The sequence below is a fragment of the Oncorhynchus masou genome, chromosome 17, assembly GCF_036934945.1.
Source record: "Oncorhynchus masou masou isolate Uvic2021 chromosome 17, UVic_Omas_1.1, whole genome shotgun sequence".
Classification (NCBI taxonomy): domain Eukaryota; kingdom Metazoa; phylum Chordata; class Actinopteri; order Salmoniformes; family Salmonidae; genus Oncorhynchus; species Oncorhynchus masou.
The window spans coordinates 26,877,418-26,897,013 of record NC_088228.1 but is presented as its reverse complement, the minus strand read 5'-3'; the positions used below and the strand labels follow the sequence as shown (position 1 = coordinate 26,897,013).

General features: G+C 43.4%; 1 protein-coding gene across 10 annotated transcripts in view; it reads left to right on the top strand.

The window, feature by feature from the left end:
• Nucleotides 1-19,596, top strand: part of LOC135558778 (protein SSXT-like) — a 26,729-nt gene extending 7,133 nt beyond the window's left edge. For 4 of the 10 annotated variants that reach the window (XM_064992910.1, XM_064992903.1, XM_064992902.1 and 1 more), the window contains 7 exons: nucleotides 8,902-9,138; nucleotides 9,317-9,487; nucleotides 9,842-9,919; nucleotides 11,576-11,623; nucleotides 11,922-12,041; nucleotides 13,349-13,485; nucleotides 14,827-19,596. In XM_064992910.1, the coding sequence (XP_064848982.1) occupies nucleotides 8,902-9,138; nucleotides 9,317-9,487; nucleotides 9,842-9,919; nucleotides 11,576-11,623; nucleotides 11,922-12,041; nucleotides 13,349-13,485; nucleotides 14,827-14,853 (818 nt within the window). In that variant the 3' untranslated portion in view covers nucleotides 14,854-19,596. Of the gene's footprint in view, nucleotides 1-8,901; nucleotides 9,139-9,316; nucleotides 9,488-9,841; nucleotides 9,920-11,575; nucleotides 11,624-11,921; nucleotides 12,042-13,348; nucleotides 13,486-13,968; nucleotides 14,032-14,826 lie in introns of all 10 variants that reach the window. The other 6 variants (XM_064992906.1, XM_064992909.1, XM_064992911.1 and 3 more) reach the window with 4 other exon arrangements.

Genomic DNA, 19,596 nt, shown 5'->3' with positions numbered 1-19,596 from the left:
AGCTTCATGAGGAATGCTTTTCCAACAGTCTTGAAGTAGTTCCCACATATGCTGAGAACTTGTTGGCTGCTTTTCTTTCACCCTACGGTCCAACTCATCCCAAACCCTCTCAATTGGGTTGAGGTCTGGCGATTGTGGAGGCCAGGTCATCTGAGTTTGCAAAACAAATGGCCACTGGATTGATGCAAATAATCATATCATTCTGCCAGGTAGGCATAGGCTAACTTTGTAGTTAATGTTTAACCCCTTACAGTCGACATAAAAAAAATCCTCATCAAGATCTGTCTTAAGCTATAGATATGTTTTGCTGTGTCTGAATTCACCGCATCTGCCAATGGCGGCTTTCCACATCTGAGGTGGAAGGGGGCCAAGTTACAACATTGTTTTGTCAGACCACGAGACATCCCGAAAATCGGTCTTTCCACATCTGAGGTGGAAGGTGGCCAAGTTACAACATTGTTTTGTCAGACCACGAGACATCCCGAAAATCAGTCTTTTTACAAACGTCTGTAGCGTCCGAATGATTTGGCTTTCAACGTGACAACATGTTTTTAGACAATTTTGCCAATTTATTGACAACACCCCTGAGTCAATACATTTAATAGCTAAATGATCATGGTGTGACCATCTTAAAATGATTAAGGGTGAATTGAGAAGGTTTTTGGGAAATAGTTTCCATCTCTACAAGAAGCTGGATATCGTTTAGTATCATTGCTAATGGCTACACAAAGTGTACGCGCGCACGGCACACACACACACAGGCATTTGTTCATGTCTTATGATTAACTTTGGAAAATTAGAAAATGATTTAAGTTAATTCTCTACTAAGTACACCTTTTTGGGGGAATGTTGTTGAATTCTGTTTTAATGTCTGGATTCGGTGATTCTGTCTGTGTTCTCCACAACGCATATTTTATAGGGCCTTACTATTCTGAACAACTCCCCATATGGGCAGGTGTGGGACAGAAAGGTTGGTAAGATATTTGTCTGACTTTTTCTGTTTGTTTCCTGCTGTCTTCTATATGTTTTGTGAGCTGTGCTAAGATTCCCTCTTCGGTCAATAAACGTGAATCGGAATTGTATTTCGCTTTTCCTTCATATCACCGTCATGATTCAAATGCACTGCTATAGTTTCATTCAATCAATGAATCAAAGTTTAAAGGGCAACTGAAGGCAAACATCTTCTCTGGTAGAAAACATCCTATGTGGCGTTGACGTTAGTCAAACATTTATTCGAGTGTTAAAATTGACTACGAAGTGTAAATATGATACCCATGGTCATAAAGTCAGTCTCATCCAAATCTGAGATTTGCGAGTTAATTAGGAAAAAATAGTATGTCACGGGATGAAAGATACCAAAACAGTTTTCCTTGGGTTTAATTCAATCATGCCCACAGCTGGCAGCAATTTGGAGCGCAGCTGCACGCCACCGGATCGTAATGTCCATGGTCAATTTGGTTTGACATTCGATATCCCCACGGGAATAGTGACGGACCATCGGTAAATTACACAATGTACATGGGGCAATATTTCCAAATGTTAATGGCTCCAAATTTCGACGACTTAACCTCAAACCAAATATAAACTGTAGAAATTCATAAACGGATATTGAAACCATTTTAATGAGACAACTAAAATTGCAATTGTTATTGGGTTTACAACATGAAAATATTGTCCCATTTACATTTGTGTAATTATCATTCGCATGTTTTACACTTTTTATCAAGCTGTTGCTGATTGCTTCTATTTATGCCAAATCATTTGACAGCTGTAGGTTGAGATTACTGTTTCCTAACGTTACTCCTTTGCAATTTTCTGTAGCGAATAGAGAAGACTATATACCCATCACATCCCACATTATGAAAATGAATTCCTTGTGTGTGTGTTATATACCCATCACATCCAACATTATGAAAATTAATTTCTTGTGTGTGTGTGTTATATACCCATCACATCCAACATGATGAAAATTAATTCCTCGTGTGTGTGTTATATACCCATCACATCCCACATTATGAAAATTAATTCCTCGTGTATGTTATATACCCATCACATCCCACATTATGAAAATTCATTCCTTGTGTGTGTGTTATATACCCATCACATCCCACATGATGAAAATGAATTCCTCGTGTGTGTGTTATATACCCATCACATCCCACATTATGAAAATTAATTCCTCGTGTGTGTGTTATATACCCATCACATCCCACATTATGAAAATTAATTCCTTGTGTGTGTTATATACCCATCACATCCCACATTATGAAAATGAATTCCTCTTGTGTGTTACATACCCATCACATCCCACATGATGAAAATTAATTCCTCTTGTGTGTTTGTAACTCGTGTGTGTTTGTAACTCGTGTGTGCTTGTAACTCGTGTGTGCTTGTAACTCGTGTGTGCTTGTAACTCGTGTGTGCTTGGTTCTGGATTGGAAAGGTGTGAAACATATCGATGAGTGAAAGAAGCCAATTCAATGTTATCGTAGAAGCTCTCTCTAGTTTATGAGCTTTCACACTCTGCATGCCATGAAGGAGAAAATAATAGCATCATTAAACGGGGCCTGAACTCGATTTAGCCTCGGTTTTAATTCTCCTTATTAGGAAATTCAACAGAACGAAATTTGGGTCTTGGAGGCGTGCTTTGATGTGGGGTGTGTGTGTTCGAACGTGGGAAGCGCTTGTACTTTCACTCAGCCAAAACAATACACAGGTAGTCACTCACCCTTCTAGATGACTTGAATAATGATAGTAAAAAGCTTTGGTGCACTTTCAATTAAATGTTGGAGAAAAAAAGGCAAACTCAGCTCCATTCATTCCAAAACAACTGAAATTGGCAACAACTTTAATTACTTTTTCTTTGGCAAGATTAGCAAACTTAGGCATGACATGCCAGCAACAAACACTGACACTACACATCCAAGTATATCTGACCAAATTGTGAATGGCAAGAATTATAAAGTAAGTGTGGAAGAGGTGAAAAGTAATTGTCTATCAACAATGACAAGCCACCAAGGTCTGACAACTTGAATGGAAAATGACTGAGGATAATAGTGGACGATATTCCCGCTCCTATTTGCCACATCTTCAATTCAAGCTTACAAGAAAGTGTGTGCCCTCAGGGCTGGAGGGAAGCAAAAGTCATTCTGCTACCTAAGAATAGTAAAGCCCCCTTTACTGGCTCAAATAGCCCACCTATATACAATGCTATTTTACATTTAAATAAATTGACAACAGACTAACGGCATGCTTATAGGGAAGGACATTCAACAAGCACAGCACTTACGCAAATGACAGAGAAATTGATGATTAAAAGATTGAGGGGGGAGGTGGTTCAGTGCAGCTTTTGACATCGATCATAGTCTGCTGCTGGAAAAACTTGTTATGGCTTTACATCCTCTGCTATATTGTGGATAGATAGTTACTTGTCTAACAGAACATAGGGCAGCTGTTTAGGCCCCTTACTTTTAAAAATCTTTACTAACGACATGCCACTGGCTTTGAGTGTCTATGTATGCGGATGACTCAACACATGTCAGCTACCAAGCATTTGAAATGCAGTTGGTTTCAGAATAGGTGGCATGGAATAAGTTGGTCCTAAGTATTTCAGGGGGGGAAAGCATTGTATTTGGGACAAATCATTCACTAAACCTTGCAATTAATAATGTGGAAATTGAGCAAGTTGAGGTGACTAAACTGCTTGCAGTAACCCTGGATTGTAAACTGTCATGGTCAAAACATATTGATACAACAGTAGCTAAGATGGGGAGAAGTTTGTCCATAATAAAGTACTGCTCAACCTTAACAGTTGCCACAAAGAGGGAAAATTGCAATTGGCTCAGAACAGGGCACCACGGCTTGCCCTTGGATGTACACAGAGCGCAAACATTAATAATATGCATGTCAATCTCTCCTGGCTCAAAGTGGAGGAGAGATTAACTTCATCATGACTTGTATTTGTAAGAGGTATTGACATGTTGAAACTAAGCACTGAGCTATATGTTTAAATGACTAGTACACAGCTCGGACCCCCAGTCCCCAAGTCCAGAACAGACTATGGGAGGCACACAGTACTACATAGAGCCATGACTACATTGAACTCTATTCCACATCAGGTAACTGATGCAAGAAGTAGAATCAGATTTTAAAAAACAAGATTAAAAAAAATATAAAAATACACCTTATGGAACGGTGGGGCCTGTGAAGCAACCCAGGCACAAACACATAACATATGAACTATACACCCGTAGACAAGGATTTTGTGTTGTAGATATATTTGCACTGATGCCCACTCACTAACATAATCTCCCTCGCTTCTAAACCGGCATTGGCCTGTTTCTGGACTGTCGTGGTCCTGATGCTGTGATTTGTGTATGTAGTTGTTCCCGCTACCCTGCAGATCTTGGGTAGAAGTGCTCCCAGATAGTTCACGCCCCTCGGCTCTGATGTGTACCAGATCGAGTCCCCGATACACACTCCTCTCCTTGGGCGGAGATACAATTGAAGGGCTTTCTCTGGGCATTTCGATAGATATTTTTCCAGTGATGCCACCGGGCATAGTTGGTTCCCTGGCTGCTCGAACATGAATCCCGTCTTGGACTCCCTGCCCCTCTCCCTTGGGTCCAGTGGATTCTTTGTTGCCTCGTCATATGTGAGAGTGGCGTATCTGAGAGAGAATGCGTTGTTATAATATTGTTTTCCAATAGCCTAATTACGAGTGTAACTTAGAAATAACACAAACAGGCTATGCATAACATACCTTAGACTGTTTTTACGAGGAATGAGTTGGGCTTTAGTTGTCTGTTCCTCTCTTTTCCTCTTCGACCCAGATGTAACTGGAGGTAGAACCACACTTTCTGCACCAGACCCCTTGGTGTCCCGGGATTCAGAGCCTGGGAGTTTTGGAGCTGGACCATGTCCTTATCGGTGATGGGAGGGTGTCTTTTTGTGAAAAATTTACCTTGCTGGCTTAGCTGTTTAATGTTTCCCAGAAATACATGATTCTGGGTGGTAAATCTGGTGTCCTTCATAAGGCACCAGCTGCGACCGATGGGTGGGTTATTTAGAAACCGGTTGAGCCCACCCTGGAGTGCCAGGTATCTACTTATGCTGTTGTGCTCCCCCTTCCCATTTTGTACATCTCCATAAAACTATAGGTGAAGGATGTTAAACTCTTAGTGACAGTTTTGAAGTTAACAACCTTTTCTTCTTCTCTGCTAGCCAGCCCCCAAAGCAACACATAGCCCAGTTTGTATTCTTAACTGTGTTTTTTTTTTCATTGCTGCTTTTCTCTAGGTCATTCAATGCAGTATCCTCCAAATCTGCATGCCTGGGTATTATTGCCATCTCTTTTTCCCATTCATCCATAGTCATGCTGCCGAAACAATCTAAAGAAATATTCCACTCATCCGTCTTAGTTTCGGGCAACAAAGTATCGATTTAGCCAGTCAACTTGATGTTGCTATGACAACCAGCTCAATTTGCTGTAAGGCTCATTCGGACACGGTCACTTTATATGGGACGATGGAGATCGCAATTCCATATTGAAACACAATTGAAAAGGTCGGAGAGACAGACAGCAAGGTCTCTGCAGTTAAACTACATGTTAGTCTAAAAGAAATATGAGGTAATGTCTATCTGCTTTTTATAGTAGAGATCAAGTTTATAATTGCCTGGCTGGGCTGATGAGACTGGATTGCACAGTCAGATGGAACAAAGAAAATGGGCATTTCAACGTGTGCCGCTGGTAACTTGTGGAATAGACACTGGCTGGAATACGGTTTTAACCAATCAGCATTCAGGACTAGACTCGCCGGTTGTATAATGTACATTTAATCACCCCCTTCACCACAAACATCATCATTCAAAAATGTGTGGATGCTAAACCTGAAGATCTCGTGGTTCTCTCTGCGAGGTAAAAGTATGTTGTTTCTCACTAGAGCGCTCTGAAGAAGAAGCAATGATACAATGTAGCCTAACAACATCGCTCGCAAACGGCACAGATGTGAGATTTATTTCACTATAGAAGCACTGGTCCTCTTACATTTTCATTCCAGGTTGCACTTCAAAATATTTAATGGCTTATCATATGGTCTGCCCTGCCCATAAGTCATGAAAAGCTGTAAGTTTGAGTTGCTGTAAGATTCAAATGGTGGAAACAATGTACTTGTGATGACTATGAAATGGTTCCCCAATGATGTATATATTTAATGGCTTACATGAATGGTGACCACATACATTTTTGTCGTGTTTTCTTTGTAATTCCGTTTCAAATGTGGCTCCCAGTGCAGCTAGTTCAGGGGTATAATTTTGCATCTGACTGTTTCTTCGCTTTATGTTCCTAGGTGGTCTTGGACTCCACTTCACTGTGGTTGTGTTTTATATGCGTGTTCGTTTGAGTGAGGGAGACTGTGAGCATTTAGTCTACTTTGTTATGTCAATTATTACCAGTTGTCAAGGCTCTATACAGCACACATGGTTGTAAATATTAGTATAGGGAGAAAATACTTTCTCGAGAGAGAATCTTTTAATTTAACAGTTCCATCTTAATCTCTGTACTGTATGGTAATATACAGTGGCTTGCGAACATATTCACCCCCCTTGGCATTTTTCTTATTTTGTTGCTTTACAACCTGGAATTAAAATTGATTTTGGGGGGTTTGGATCATCTGATTTACACAACATGCCTACCACTTTGAAGATGCAAAATATGTTTTATTGTGAAACGAGAAATAAGACACACAAAAAACAACCTGAGTGTGCATAACTAAATCAAACCAAACATTGTCACATGTGCCGAATACAACAAGTGTAGACTTTACCGTGAAATGCTTACTTACAAGCCCTTAACCAACAGTGCAGTTCAAGACTATTCACCCCCCTAAGTCAATACTTTGTAGAGGCACCTTTTGCAGCATTTACAGCTGCAAGTCTCTTGGGGTATGTGTCTATAAGCTTGGGCACATCTAGCCACTGGGACTTTTGCCCATTCAAGGCAAAACTGCTCCAGCTCCTTCAAGTTGGATGGGTTCTGCTGGTGTACAGCAATCTTTAAGTCATAACACAGATTCTCAATTGGATTGAGGTCTGGGCTTTGACTAGGCCATTCCAAGTCATTTAAATATTTCACCTTAAACCAATCAAGTGTTGCTTTCGCAGTATGCTTAGGGTCATTGTCCTGCTGGAAGGTGAACCTCCGTCCCAGTCTCAAATCTCTGGAAGACTGCATCATCCTTCAATTCTGACCAGTTTCCCAGTCCCTGAAGATGAAAAACATCCCACAGAATGATGCTGCCACCACCATGCTTCACTGTGGGGATGGTATTCTCGGGGTGATGAGAGGTGTTGGGTTTGCGCCAGACGTAGCGTTTTCCTTGATGGCCAAAAAATATCAATTTTAGTCTCATCTGACCAGAGTACCTTCCATATGTTTGGGGTGTCTCCCACATGCCGTTTGGCGAACACCAAATGTGTTCGCATATTTTTTTCTTTTAGCAATGGCTTTTTTCTGGCCACTCTTCCGTAAAGCCCAGCTCTGTGGAGTGTACGGCTTAAGGTGGTCCTATGGACAGATACTTTGGAGCTTTGCAGCTCCTTCCGGGTTATCTTTGGTCTCTTTGTTGCCTCTGATTTAATGGTGCTCTGAGGGATGTTCAAAGTTTCAGATTTTTTTATAACCCAACCCTGATTTTTATTTTTATTTGAACTTTTATTTAACTAGGCAAGTCAGTTAAGAACAAATTCTTATTTTCAATGATGACCTAGGAACAGTGGGTTATTTATATATTGCACACAAGTGGACTTTATTTAACTAATTATGTGACTTCTGAAGGTAATTGGTCGCACCAGATCTTATTTTGGGGCTTCATAGCAAAGGGAATGAATACATATGCACACATCACTTTTCCATGTTTTTATTTTTTAGAATTTATTGAAACAAGTAATTGTTTTTCATTTCACTATTTTGTGTATGTCCATTACATGAAATCCATTACATGAAAACGACGCTGGGCCAATTGTGCGCTGCCCCATGTGCCACTAGAGATTCTGGGTTTTAGCCCAAGCTCTGTCAGTCAGCCACGACTGGGAGGCCCATGGGGCAGCGCACAATTGGCCCAGCGTCGTTCGGGTTAGGGAGGGTTTGGCCGGCAGAGATATCCTTGTCTCACCGCACACTAGCGACTCCTGTGGCGGGCCGGGCGCAATGCATGCTGACACGGTCGCCAGGTGTACGGTGTTTCCTGCGACACATTGGTGCGGCTGGCTTCCGGGTTGGATGGGCATTGTTTCAAGAAGCAGTGCGGCTTGGTTGGGTTGTGTTCCGGAGTGAGGGAGACTGGCTCTCGACCTTCGCCTCTCCCGAGTCCGTACGGGAGTTGCAGTTGTGTTCCGGAGTGAGGGAGACTGGCTCTCGACCTTCGCCTCTCCCGAGTCCGTATGGGAGTTGCAGTTGTGTTTCGGAGTGAGGGAGACTGGCTCTCGACCTTCGCCTCTCCCGACTCCGTACGGGAGTTGCAGTTGTGTTCCGGAGTGAGGGAGACTGGCTCTCGACCTTCGCCTCTCCCGAGTCCGTACGGGAGTTGCAGTTGTGTTCCGGAGTGAGGGAGACTGGCTCTCGACCTTCGCCTCTCCCGAGTCCGTACGGGAGTTGCAGTTGTGTTCCGGAGTGAGGGAGACTGGCTCTCGACCTTCGCCTCTCCCGAGTCCGTACGGGAGTTGCAGCGACGAGACAAGACTGTAACTACTACCAATTAGATACCATGAAATTGGGGAGAAAAATACAAACAAAAAAATGTACAGGTTGTCATGCAACAAAATAGTAAAAACGTCAGGGTGGTGAATACTTTTGCAAGGCACTGTATCATCCTGAAGGTTAAATGGTCTGTCCTTTTTTCCCAGGGCCCAATCACATGCCCATGCAGGGCCCCGGGCCTGGCCCCAACCAGCCTCCCAACATGCCCGGAAGTGGCGCCATGAACATGCCCCCCAGCAGCCACGGTTCCATGGGCGGCTACAACCACGCTGTGCCCTCGTCTCAGGGCATGCCTGCCCAGGGCCAGATGAACATGACCCAGGGACAGGGACCCATGGGCAACTACGGCCCCCGGCCCAACATGAACATGCAGCCTAACCAAGGTACAGGAAAGGTGGGGGGGGGGGGTATAATTGATAGACCTTATCACCTCTCACACTGGACCTTCAGTTGTCCCTCTATCGATGATGACATCCACCCATAGAGCATTTTATTATTATTATTTTTCTAATTGGGTTCTGTAATGAAATATTGTGTGTATTTGTGTTGTTCCCACCCCAGGCCCCATGATGCACCAGCAGCCTCCCTCCCAGCAGTACAACATGCCCCCTGGGGGTGGCGGGCAGCACTACCAGGGCCAGCAGAATCCCATGGGCATGATGGGTCAGGTCAACCCAGGCAACCATGTCATGGGGCAGAGGCCCATGCCCCCTTACAGACCCCCACAGCAAGGTATGCTCCGCTCCACAGAGTGGACCACTGGGCCAAGAGAAAGGCGCTTGGTTTGACTTTACACAGGGCTGCCACCTCCTCTTCGTCTTTAAGTGGAGCTATCTTTCACTTCCACTGTCGTGGCTCACAGACGCAGGTAGTCCCATAACCATAGAAGGAACACTCACCCAGGCGCCCTGAAGGTTGTCAGTCCCAGCACTACTAAACTGTAGTTTGGTGACCAACGAGACTCACACAGGAGCTCTCTAGCAAATAAGCGACCAAAATTACAACTTCCTCGCCGAAATGACCCCCCAACAACACCTTGAATCTACCTGTGTGTGTGTTGTTTGCCGTGTGTGTATGTGTGTGTAGGACCCCCTCAGCAGTACCCAGGGCAGGAAGACTACTATGGGGACCAGTACAGTCACGCAGGACAGGGCGCTTCAGAAGGTAGGAGATCCAACCAACCGCTTGCTCGCTCGTAGAACCAACCAAACCTCTGCCTGTCTAAGGTTCACTTAGAGGAGCTGTGTTGAGGCATGGAGAAGGACAGAGGATGGAGAGCGTAAAAAAGCAAAACAACATTGTGTGACAGATGGTGACCCTGTCCATCAAGGGAGTGGATCGTTCAGCACCACCTCACACCCAAGCCTTATACTGAGCGTCGACGGTGTATTTCGGTTCCTACGCGGTTATCTAGAACATTTGTGGAAGTACAGAATGAAAGTCATCTAACTTCAGTTGGACATTAGTCACTGTGCTCTGTAAGTCTGGCCTGAAGGAAGCTCTGATGTTCGGTTTTCCCACCCACCGTCCCATTTAGGACTGTGCGTCGTCGATAAACAAATAGCTAGTCAGCTAGTTATTCTGTCGAACTCTGATCTTGTCATGGTGGGACTCCAAATGCATACAGCGATTCAATCCTGGAAGTTGATCTCCGGTCGTGCTTTTAGCGGAAGCAGGGGTCCTACTTTAGCAGAAGCCCCACACACACACACACACACACACACACACACGAGTTAGCAGACTTGACAGATGTTGTGGCGGAAAATGAGATTAGTTGGACTGGGATGATTTCCCCAATGATTTCCAACCCCTTCATAGTGATTTTGTGTCATAGCATCAACATAAACAAGTATTCTCAAATGAATAATTTTCTCTTGCATGTGTCAATCACATTTTTACAACCTTTTTCTACATTCTACTCCCTTTGAAACGTTGACACAGCAGTCTCCAATAGCTAGGTTGTACTCTGATGGGAATTACAGGATTTTAAATATTGTTTTGGAAAAATATGTATATTCTCAAAAGAAAGTAGTTTATTTTCTCCCATGATTACTTTAAACTTTTGCAAAACTATATTTCTGAACATTTCAACGCACAGAGACACTGTGTGAAGCACAATAAATGTTTATGCGTATATAACAATATCTTCATCCCCCGAATTTTCCCCCCATTGACTTCTACCTCCTCCAAAATGGACATGAAATAACATGTCTCCTAGCACCCTGTGGAGTAATGCTATAGGTGATGGTGAGTACGGTTTGCTTTAGCCACCGTTTCCTGATCAACGCTTTGATTTCTCAGAACAATACTACCATAGAGGTATCGTTGTAGTTTCACAGAAATGTACGTAGGGAAAAAGGAAGCTACGCTAAAGCCATATAACTAATGCAACTTTTTTTGTTGCTAAGGCTATTTTGTTCAAAAACTGCAGTAGCCTAAATGCTCGTTTTTTACAATTAACATGCCTAAAATACACTTTCTACGCCGGTATTATTTCTCCCAATTAGCCTTCCCTGTCCAGCTCAGTTCAGGTTGAGGGAGGTTGAGTTGAGCGGCTGAAGCTTCCCGAGTCTGCTCTGTTTTCTGCCTTCCTAAACTTTTGTATCATTCTTGATTTCTCACTCACAAATATTTAATTTCTCATAAATGTTGTCGTTCAAGCTTTTATTTTATTTTACGGCTCATAGCAGGTGTCAGGTAAGGATGCTGAAAAGGTGTCACTATAACAATTCTGTATATTAAAAACAAAACTTAATGTTTCAATGGGCGTGCTCACAGTGTTGGTTCTTTTTCTCCTGTGGTTCTTGTCTTGTCTGCCAGAGCGAGACCCAGCAGCCAACCAACAGTCCCCCTATGAAAAAGATCATGGTTTGTTAACTTTGTTTGTTAACAGCCTAAATCACTGTTTTCAAAACATTTGGATCAAGGTTGGGGTCAATTTCCTGTTCAGTTTAGTCAACTCAGGAAGTAAACTGAAATTCCAAACAACGTTTTGAATTGGAATTTCTGTTTACCTCCGGAGTTGACTGAATCGAAATGGAATGGACCCCAACCCTGATTCTGGCCACACTAAGCACTGCTGTGCTGTCTGCTGTTATGTCGTCGAGCCTGGTTCAGATACTGTAATGTCACAGGTACTGTAATGTCTCTGTTGTCCCCCCTATAGGAAACGCCCAGTATGGCCAGCAGCAGGAGGCCTACCAGCAAGGTCCTCAACAGCAGGGCTACCCCCCACAGCAGCAGTACCCCGGACAGCAGGGCTATCCTGGACAGCAACAGGGTTATGGTGGGTGGAAATACTCAGTCTACTTTGGACTTCCTCTTTCTCTGTCAGTCCACACTCATCCTGTAGGAGGCACCATTTGCTTTTGATTTAGTTGTCTTGAAACATCAGTCCTTGATTCCAAATGGCACCAACCCAGCACCTCCTGTATGTTTACTGTACCACGCCACTGTTTTCCTAATTGACATTGTGCACTTTCAATGTCGCAGCAGCACAGTCAAGGCTACAGACACTGGCACGTTGATCAGAAGAGGGAGTTGGCAGACAATGTGCTGTGTTAGGTGTCCCTCTAGTACTATGGTGGGTCACTGTACAGGCCTAGTCACTGTGTTACAGAAAGTGAGAGAGTGAGTGAAAGAGAAAGGAAAGGTCAGGCTTATGGGTAATCGCCCATGGCATTGTGTGCGAGTGGGCCTTCTCCCCTTCGTTTTTAAAATCGTGTCAGCTCTTCTTCTCCTGCTTTCGCTCGCTCTCTCTGAGCCAGAGGCATTTCTCTCATGTCAGTAATGAGCTGGTGGAGAGAGGCAGAATCTGTGAGGTAGGCTCCATCTGCCACACGCTCGTTCACTCTCGCAGGCGGGCCCCCTCTAAGTTAAGCTTTGCGGCGTTGGCATTACGAGCGCCCTAACGATGTTGCGTGGCTCTCTTCTGACTCTCTTTCGGCCCCAGTCAGTCAGGCATCCTATCACTGATCAGCCGTTGGAATGCCTGATAGCACGGCGCTATGCGGCGGTACGGTAACACCAGTGCAACGGTAGTATTCAGAGGCTGTCCGATGAAATGGGTTTTAATGAGGCTCTGCTTCTCTAATGAAGGCCCACGGAATCTCCTTGATGTCTCCTTGCATTAGATGACTTAACGCCCAGCCCCGTCCCTGGTGCTGGCTACAGCTCTGGCTGCAGTTAGTCAGACTCTCTGACTCTCATTACAGAGAAGAGTAGGCCAGTGTTGGTGTGGAGCCAAACTTCAACGAATGGCCCAGGGTCCAACTAATACGACCCACTAGTCTCTCTCTCTCTGCCATGCCTCTGTCGGTCTGCCTGTCAGTGGACCTGTGTTCATGGGTAGATAGTCAATCCACCTCTAAGTGAGTTCCCCTGAAGCGCTCAATTGTGCAAGAATACGACGTGTCATAATGATTGACATCGAACAGCAAAATCTGGGAATCTAGCATGCTGTTTACGCTCCCAGACACTGTACGTTTGATGATTTGAACAGACAATGTCTATAATAATGTCGTTGTGAAGAACAGTATCTTCATGTAATATTTCAGTCAGACGTCCATAACCTTTGATCTCTGTGTCCACCAGGTCCATCCCAGGGAGCTCCAGGCCAGTACCCTCAGGGTTACCCCCAGGGCCAGGGGCAGCAGTACGGGGCCTACCGGGGCCCCCAGCCCGGCCCCCCTCAGGCCCAGCAACAACGCCCATACCCAGGCTACGACCAGGTGAGCATGAGCCCATGAGTAGGCAGGTCTTACTATGTCCTTGTATGTTGGCTAAAGATGGATAGAAGTTAAAGATGAGATATAACATTTAGTTTATCCAGGGTTCAGGGGGTGTCCATAAGCAAGAGACCAGGGAGGAGTGGGTGTCTTGTGCATGCTGACGTTGTATGGGGAGCTTAATATATAATTCCTTAAACGGTTTGATGTGTTTAGCCAGCTTACAGCTTAGTATGGTTCTCCTCTGTTAAGAGAAACCTGCCTTCACAGTTGAGTTGTGAGTGGAAAAGAGTTATTGATATATTGCCTTGAATAATACAGCAAGTCAGAGCAGAGCAGGGTAATGTAGAATCTCTCCTCCCCAAATGTAACATAGACCTTTGGTAGTGTTGACAGGGAGGGGAGAGCTACGTGTTGCCCTGTATTTTCTGTGGTCCTTTGCGGAGGCCACAGCTACACTTTGATTCTTTATCTTTGAATATTCAGGGACACATGAGGAAATAAAGACCCGGGGATTTGAACCCCTGACTAGCTCTGTAAGAAGCAAAGGTAATGGTTGCTGTGAAGACGTCACCTCAACGTCAAATCTGGACGTTTGACCTGTTCGCCTAGCCTTGATCTGCATTTGTTATGTTTCTCCTCCTGTCTTCTGTTTAAACATCTGATTTCTTTACGTCTTTTTGTAACCAGGGGTCGAACTTTATGCTTGAGGTCTTCAAATATAACAAGCGCAATCTGTTGGGGAACTTGAGAAAATGTAGATGTTTTTGGAATTGACAAAATCAAAAATACAACTCGCCATACTTTGGTTAATATTCATATTTTTTTCATGCAATTAACTGCATTTAAATGTTTTATGTGTCATTTATTAATAATTATGCACTGTGTAGAAATAGTATCTGATCAAAGTAATAGTCAAATTGAAACTGAAAATCTTAAATATGTAACTAATGACAATTGTTCCTAAAGAGCAGCCACTTTCGACCCCTGTTTAGAAATTAACCTTTAAAATACCAACAAACAAAAAACATCCCTCCTATCATATTAAATGCACAAGTCACAGAGCAGCATTTTGCTTAATGCTGCAGAATACTAATAAGAAGTTGCGTCCCTCCTTTCATGAGCTTTTCTGAGGCCATGCTGCCACCTGCTGGTTAAATCCAGCCAATGCAGCCAGACAGGAATAGTCTGCATCTGTGACATAAGGTTGATAGCTACCACAGATGTGCTTGTTTGCATCCTATTTAGATATATATGAGCTTTTCTCAAGTAAATGCCTGTTTGTTCAGAATGAGAAGTCATTAAGATGTGTCCATTTACAGTACTTTCTTCCTTCCTCCACAGGGTCAATATGGAAATTACCAGCAATGAGAGATGGTCATGGCAGACAACAAGAGCCCTGCTCTGACCTCTAACCTCTAAACTCGGCTGCAGCTCACTGAGACACCCTCTCTCTCACACACGCACACACACGCACACACTTTGTGGTCCTTATGTGAAAAGTGTACTTTTTGTTAATGTGGATAATGAGAATTTTGTCCACATCCATCATCACTTCGCTTCTGGTCTGTGTTAGTCTCAAAGCAGCGATGCCTTAAAAGGAAACAGAGCTGCCTTATACAGAGCCCCGCAGATGGTGAAATGGGCAAAAATAACAAGTTACATTCATTTTGGGGATATAACAGGACAGAATTGTACAGAACTGAACTTCACACTCATGTAGTGCAATGTTTCTCCATCCAATAGCCCCCCGTTCATAAGAAGCAATAAGGCCAATGAGGGGGTGGGACAGAGGCGGCGTGAGGAGATCTTGCATCTGAAACAAAATTCTGTTAGGCCATGGTACATGTCAAGGTTAACATGTGTGATGTAAAAAATCTATTTTATGCTTTTTAGATTAAGCTAACTTTGTATAAGAGTTTGGAGACTATCGTTGAATATTGTTTTTGTTTTCTCTTGAACTATGTCTATTGATGTCATTTTTTTGTTGTGGTGATGACATTGTATTCATCCCCCATTTTGTTTGTTCTTTTATTTGTTCCCCCTGAATTCTCTTTGCTTCTTCAGTGACTTGTACAAAGACTATGTTCTTGGGGTGAACAAATTGGATGCCTTGGTTTTATGAATGGATTGTACATAGAAAGCCCTCAAAAACAAACAGAGAACACCCATCTGCATTGAAGCATCAGTGCTGAAACATGTCTTTGGGCAGCAGAAGCAGAACATGAGTGGGGCTGAATTTTGACTTGAGATATACAGTGCATTCAGGGAAGTTATCAGAACCCTTGACTTTTCCCACATCTTGTTACATTATAGCCTTATTCAAAAACATAAATTGTTTTTTCCCCCTCATCAATCTACACAATGGAGATATCACATTACCATAAGTATTAAGACCCTTTACTCAGTACTTTGTTGAAGCATCTTTGGCAGCGATTACAGCCTCGAGTCTTCTTGGGTATGTACAGTGGGGCAAAAAAGTATTTAGTCAGCCACCAATTGTGCAAGTTCTCCCACTTAAAAAGATGAGGCCTTTAATTTTCATCATATATACACTTCAACTATGACAGACAAAATGAGGGGGGGGAAAATCCAACAATCACATTGTAGGATTTTTAATGAATTTATTTGCAAATGATGGTGGAAAATAAGTATTTGGTCACCTACAAACAAGCAAGATTTCTGGCTCTCACAGACCTGTAACTTCTTCTTTAAGAGGCTCCTCTGTCCTCCACTCGTTACCTGTATTAATGGCACCTGTTTGAACTTGTTATCAGTATAAAAGACACCTGTCCACAACCTCAAACAGTCACACTCCAAACTCCACTATGGCCAAGACCAAAGAGCTGTCAAAGGACACTAGGAACAAAATTGTATACCTGCACCAGGCTGGGAAGACTGAATCTGCAATAGGTAAGCAGCTTGGTTTGAAGAAATCAACTGTGGGAGCAATTATTAGGAAATGGAAGACATACAAGATCACTGATAATCTCCCTTGATCTGGGGCTCCACGCAAGATCTCACCCCGTGGGGTCAAAATGATCTCAAGAATGGTGAGCAAAAATCCCAGAACCACACAGGGGGACCTAGTGAATGACCTGCAGAGAGCTGGGACCAAAGTAACAAAGCCTGCCATCAGTAACACTACGCCGCCAGGGACTCAAATCCTGCAGTGCCAGACGTGTCTCCCTGCTTACGCCAGTACATGTCCAGGCCCGTCTGAAGTTTGCTAGAGAGCATTTGGATGATCCAGAAGAAGATTGGGAGAATGTCATATGGTCAGATGAAACCAAAATAAAACTTTTTGGTAAAAACTCAACTCGTCGTGTTTGGAGGACAAAGAATGCTGAGTTGCATCCAAAGAACACCATACCTACTGTGAAGCATGGGGGTGGAAAAGTCATGCTTTGGGGCTGTTTTTCTGCAAAGGGACCAGGACGACTGATCCGTGTAAAGGAAGGAAAGAATGAATGGGGCCATGTATTGTGAGATTTTGAGTGAAAACCTTCCATCAGCAAGGGCATTGAAGATGAAACGTGGCTGGTTCTTTCAGCATGACAATGATCCCAAACACACCACCCGGGCAACAAAGGAGTGGCAACGTAAGAAGCATTTCAAGGTCCTGGAGTGGCCTAGCCAGTCTCCAGATCTCAACCCCATAGAAAATCTTTGGAGGGAGTTGAAAGTCCGTGTTGCCCAGCAACAGCCCCAAAACATCACTGCTCTAGAGGAGATCTGCATGGAGGAATGGGCCAAAATACCAGCAACAGTGTGTGAAAACCTTGTGAAGACTTACAGAAAACGTTTGACCTCTTGTCATTGCCAACAAAGGGTATATAACAAAGTGTTGAGATAAACTTTTGTTATTGACCAAATACTTATTTTCCACCGTAATTTGCAAATATATTACAATGTGATTTTCTGGAGAGAAAAAATTCTAATTTTGTCATAGTTGAAGTGTACAGGCCTCATCTTTTTAAGTAGGAGAACTTGCACAATTGGTGGCTGACTAAATACTTTTTTGCCCCACTGTATTTGGGGAGTTTATCCGGTTCTTTGCAGATCCTCTCATACGGGGAGCGTCGCTGCACAGCTATTTTCAGGTCTCTCCAGAGATGTTCGATCGGGTTCAACTCCAGGCTCTGGCTGAGCCACTCAATGACTTTGAGACCTGTCCAGAATCCACTCCTGTCTTGTCCTTGTGCTTAGGGTCGTTGTCCTATTGGAAGGTGAACCTTCGCCCCAGTATTAAGGTCCTGAGCGCTCTGGAGCACGTTTTCATCAAGGATCTCTGTACTTTGCTCCATTCATCTTTCCCTCGATCCTGATTAGTCTACCAGTCCCTGCTGCTGAAAAATATCCCGACATGATGCTACCAGGTTTCCTCCAGACGTGACGCCAGGCAAACTCCAAACGGGCTGCCGTGCCTTTTACTGAGGAGTGGCTTCCTTCTGACCACTACCATAAAGGCCTGCTCGGTGGAGAGCTACAGAGATGGTTGTCCTCCTGGAACATTCTCCCATCTCCACAGAGGAACTCTGGAGCTCTGTCAGAATGACCATTGGGTTCTTCTCCCTGACCAAGGTCCTTCTCTCCCGATTGCTCAGCTCTATGAAGAGTCTTGGTGGTTCCAAACTTCCATTTAAGAATGGAGGCCACTGTGGTCTTGGGGACCTTCAATGATGCAGAAATGTCTCAGAGCTCTACGGACAATTGCTTCTATCTTATGGCTTGGTTTTTGCTCTGACATGCACTTTCAACTGTGGGACCTCATTTAGACAGGTGTGTGCCTTTCCAAATCATGTCCAATCAATTGAATATTCCACAGGTGGACTCCAATCAAGTTGCAGAAACATCTCAATGATGATCAATGGAAACAGGTTGCACCTGAGCTCAATTTTGTGTCAGGTCGCAAAGGGTCTGAGTAGTTATGTAAATAGGGTATTTCTGTAAAAAAAAAAAAAATGTTTTTATTAAAAACCTGTTTTTTCTTTTTAATTATGGGGTATTGTGTGTAGATTGAGTTTTTATTTTATTAAATCCATTTTAGAATAAGGCTGTAACGTTACAAAATGTGGAAAAGGTGAAGGTGTGTAAATACTTTCCGGATGCACTGTGTGTGTGTAAAACCGCGCTGAGCCCATACTCCTAAAGTGTCTGATTAGGATAGCTGATTTGCGATCAGTTTTTCCTTTGCGATCACACTGTGAAGGACTACATGGACCCAAGATCAGCACTCCTACTCTGAGACGCTTTATGAATAGGGCACCTGAATGCTTGCAATGCCCCCTGCTGCTCCTAAAGGTTAACATTAGTAGCATCTACACTATCTGTTGTCAGAATATGGCCTTGGTGCTTCAGTGTGCTCTGTTATTGGACAGCTGGTTAAGAGCTTTATTCAGTTGGGCGAAATTCCAAACATATGTCTTAATGTACATCCGACACAGATCTCTGTTCCATGTGATGGAGAATAGTGTCTGCTCGATACATAACATTTTTATTTGCAACTTTATGAACATTATGTCCATACTGAATATTCCCATTATGGGTCTGGGGGAGTGCTTTGACCACAGACTGTCCAATCAGACTCACTCGTACATTCAGTATAATCAGTCCCACATAAGCTTCTTTCAGTCTGATGGAGTCTTTACAATGACGTAAGCCATTTCCCCCCCCCCCAGAATAAACATGTAATTCAAAGTGTCATGTTGTACGTTACCACCAACCGAATGTGAGTTAGGTACAATATTACATAAAACACTCAAGAGGGTGTGTGTTGTGAGGCTTTGAGATACATTTCCATTAATGTCATGCAGCATCTTACGCTTGTACAGACTAGTTGTGTTATTCTATTAAACCTTGGGCTTGATACACTATTACTACATGGACACACCATTCACATGTTACAGAGAAGAGAAGTATATCATTGATTTCCAGTCAGCCTCAAAGATACTAACCTTGGTATACGGTAGTACATATCTTGTAATTAATGTTTTGTTTTTCATTCAGCTCCCTGTAGCCAATATGATGGGGTCGCTACTGTAAGTGTCACTGTGATGTTAAATGGTACAGTATGTCACTGGAAAAACTGCAACAATAAATTGCTAGAATTTT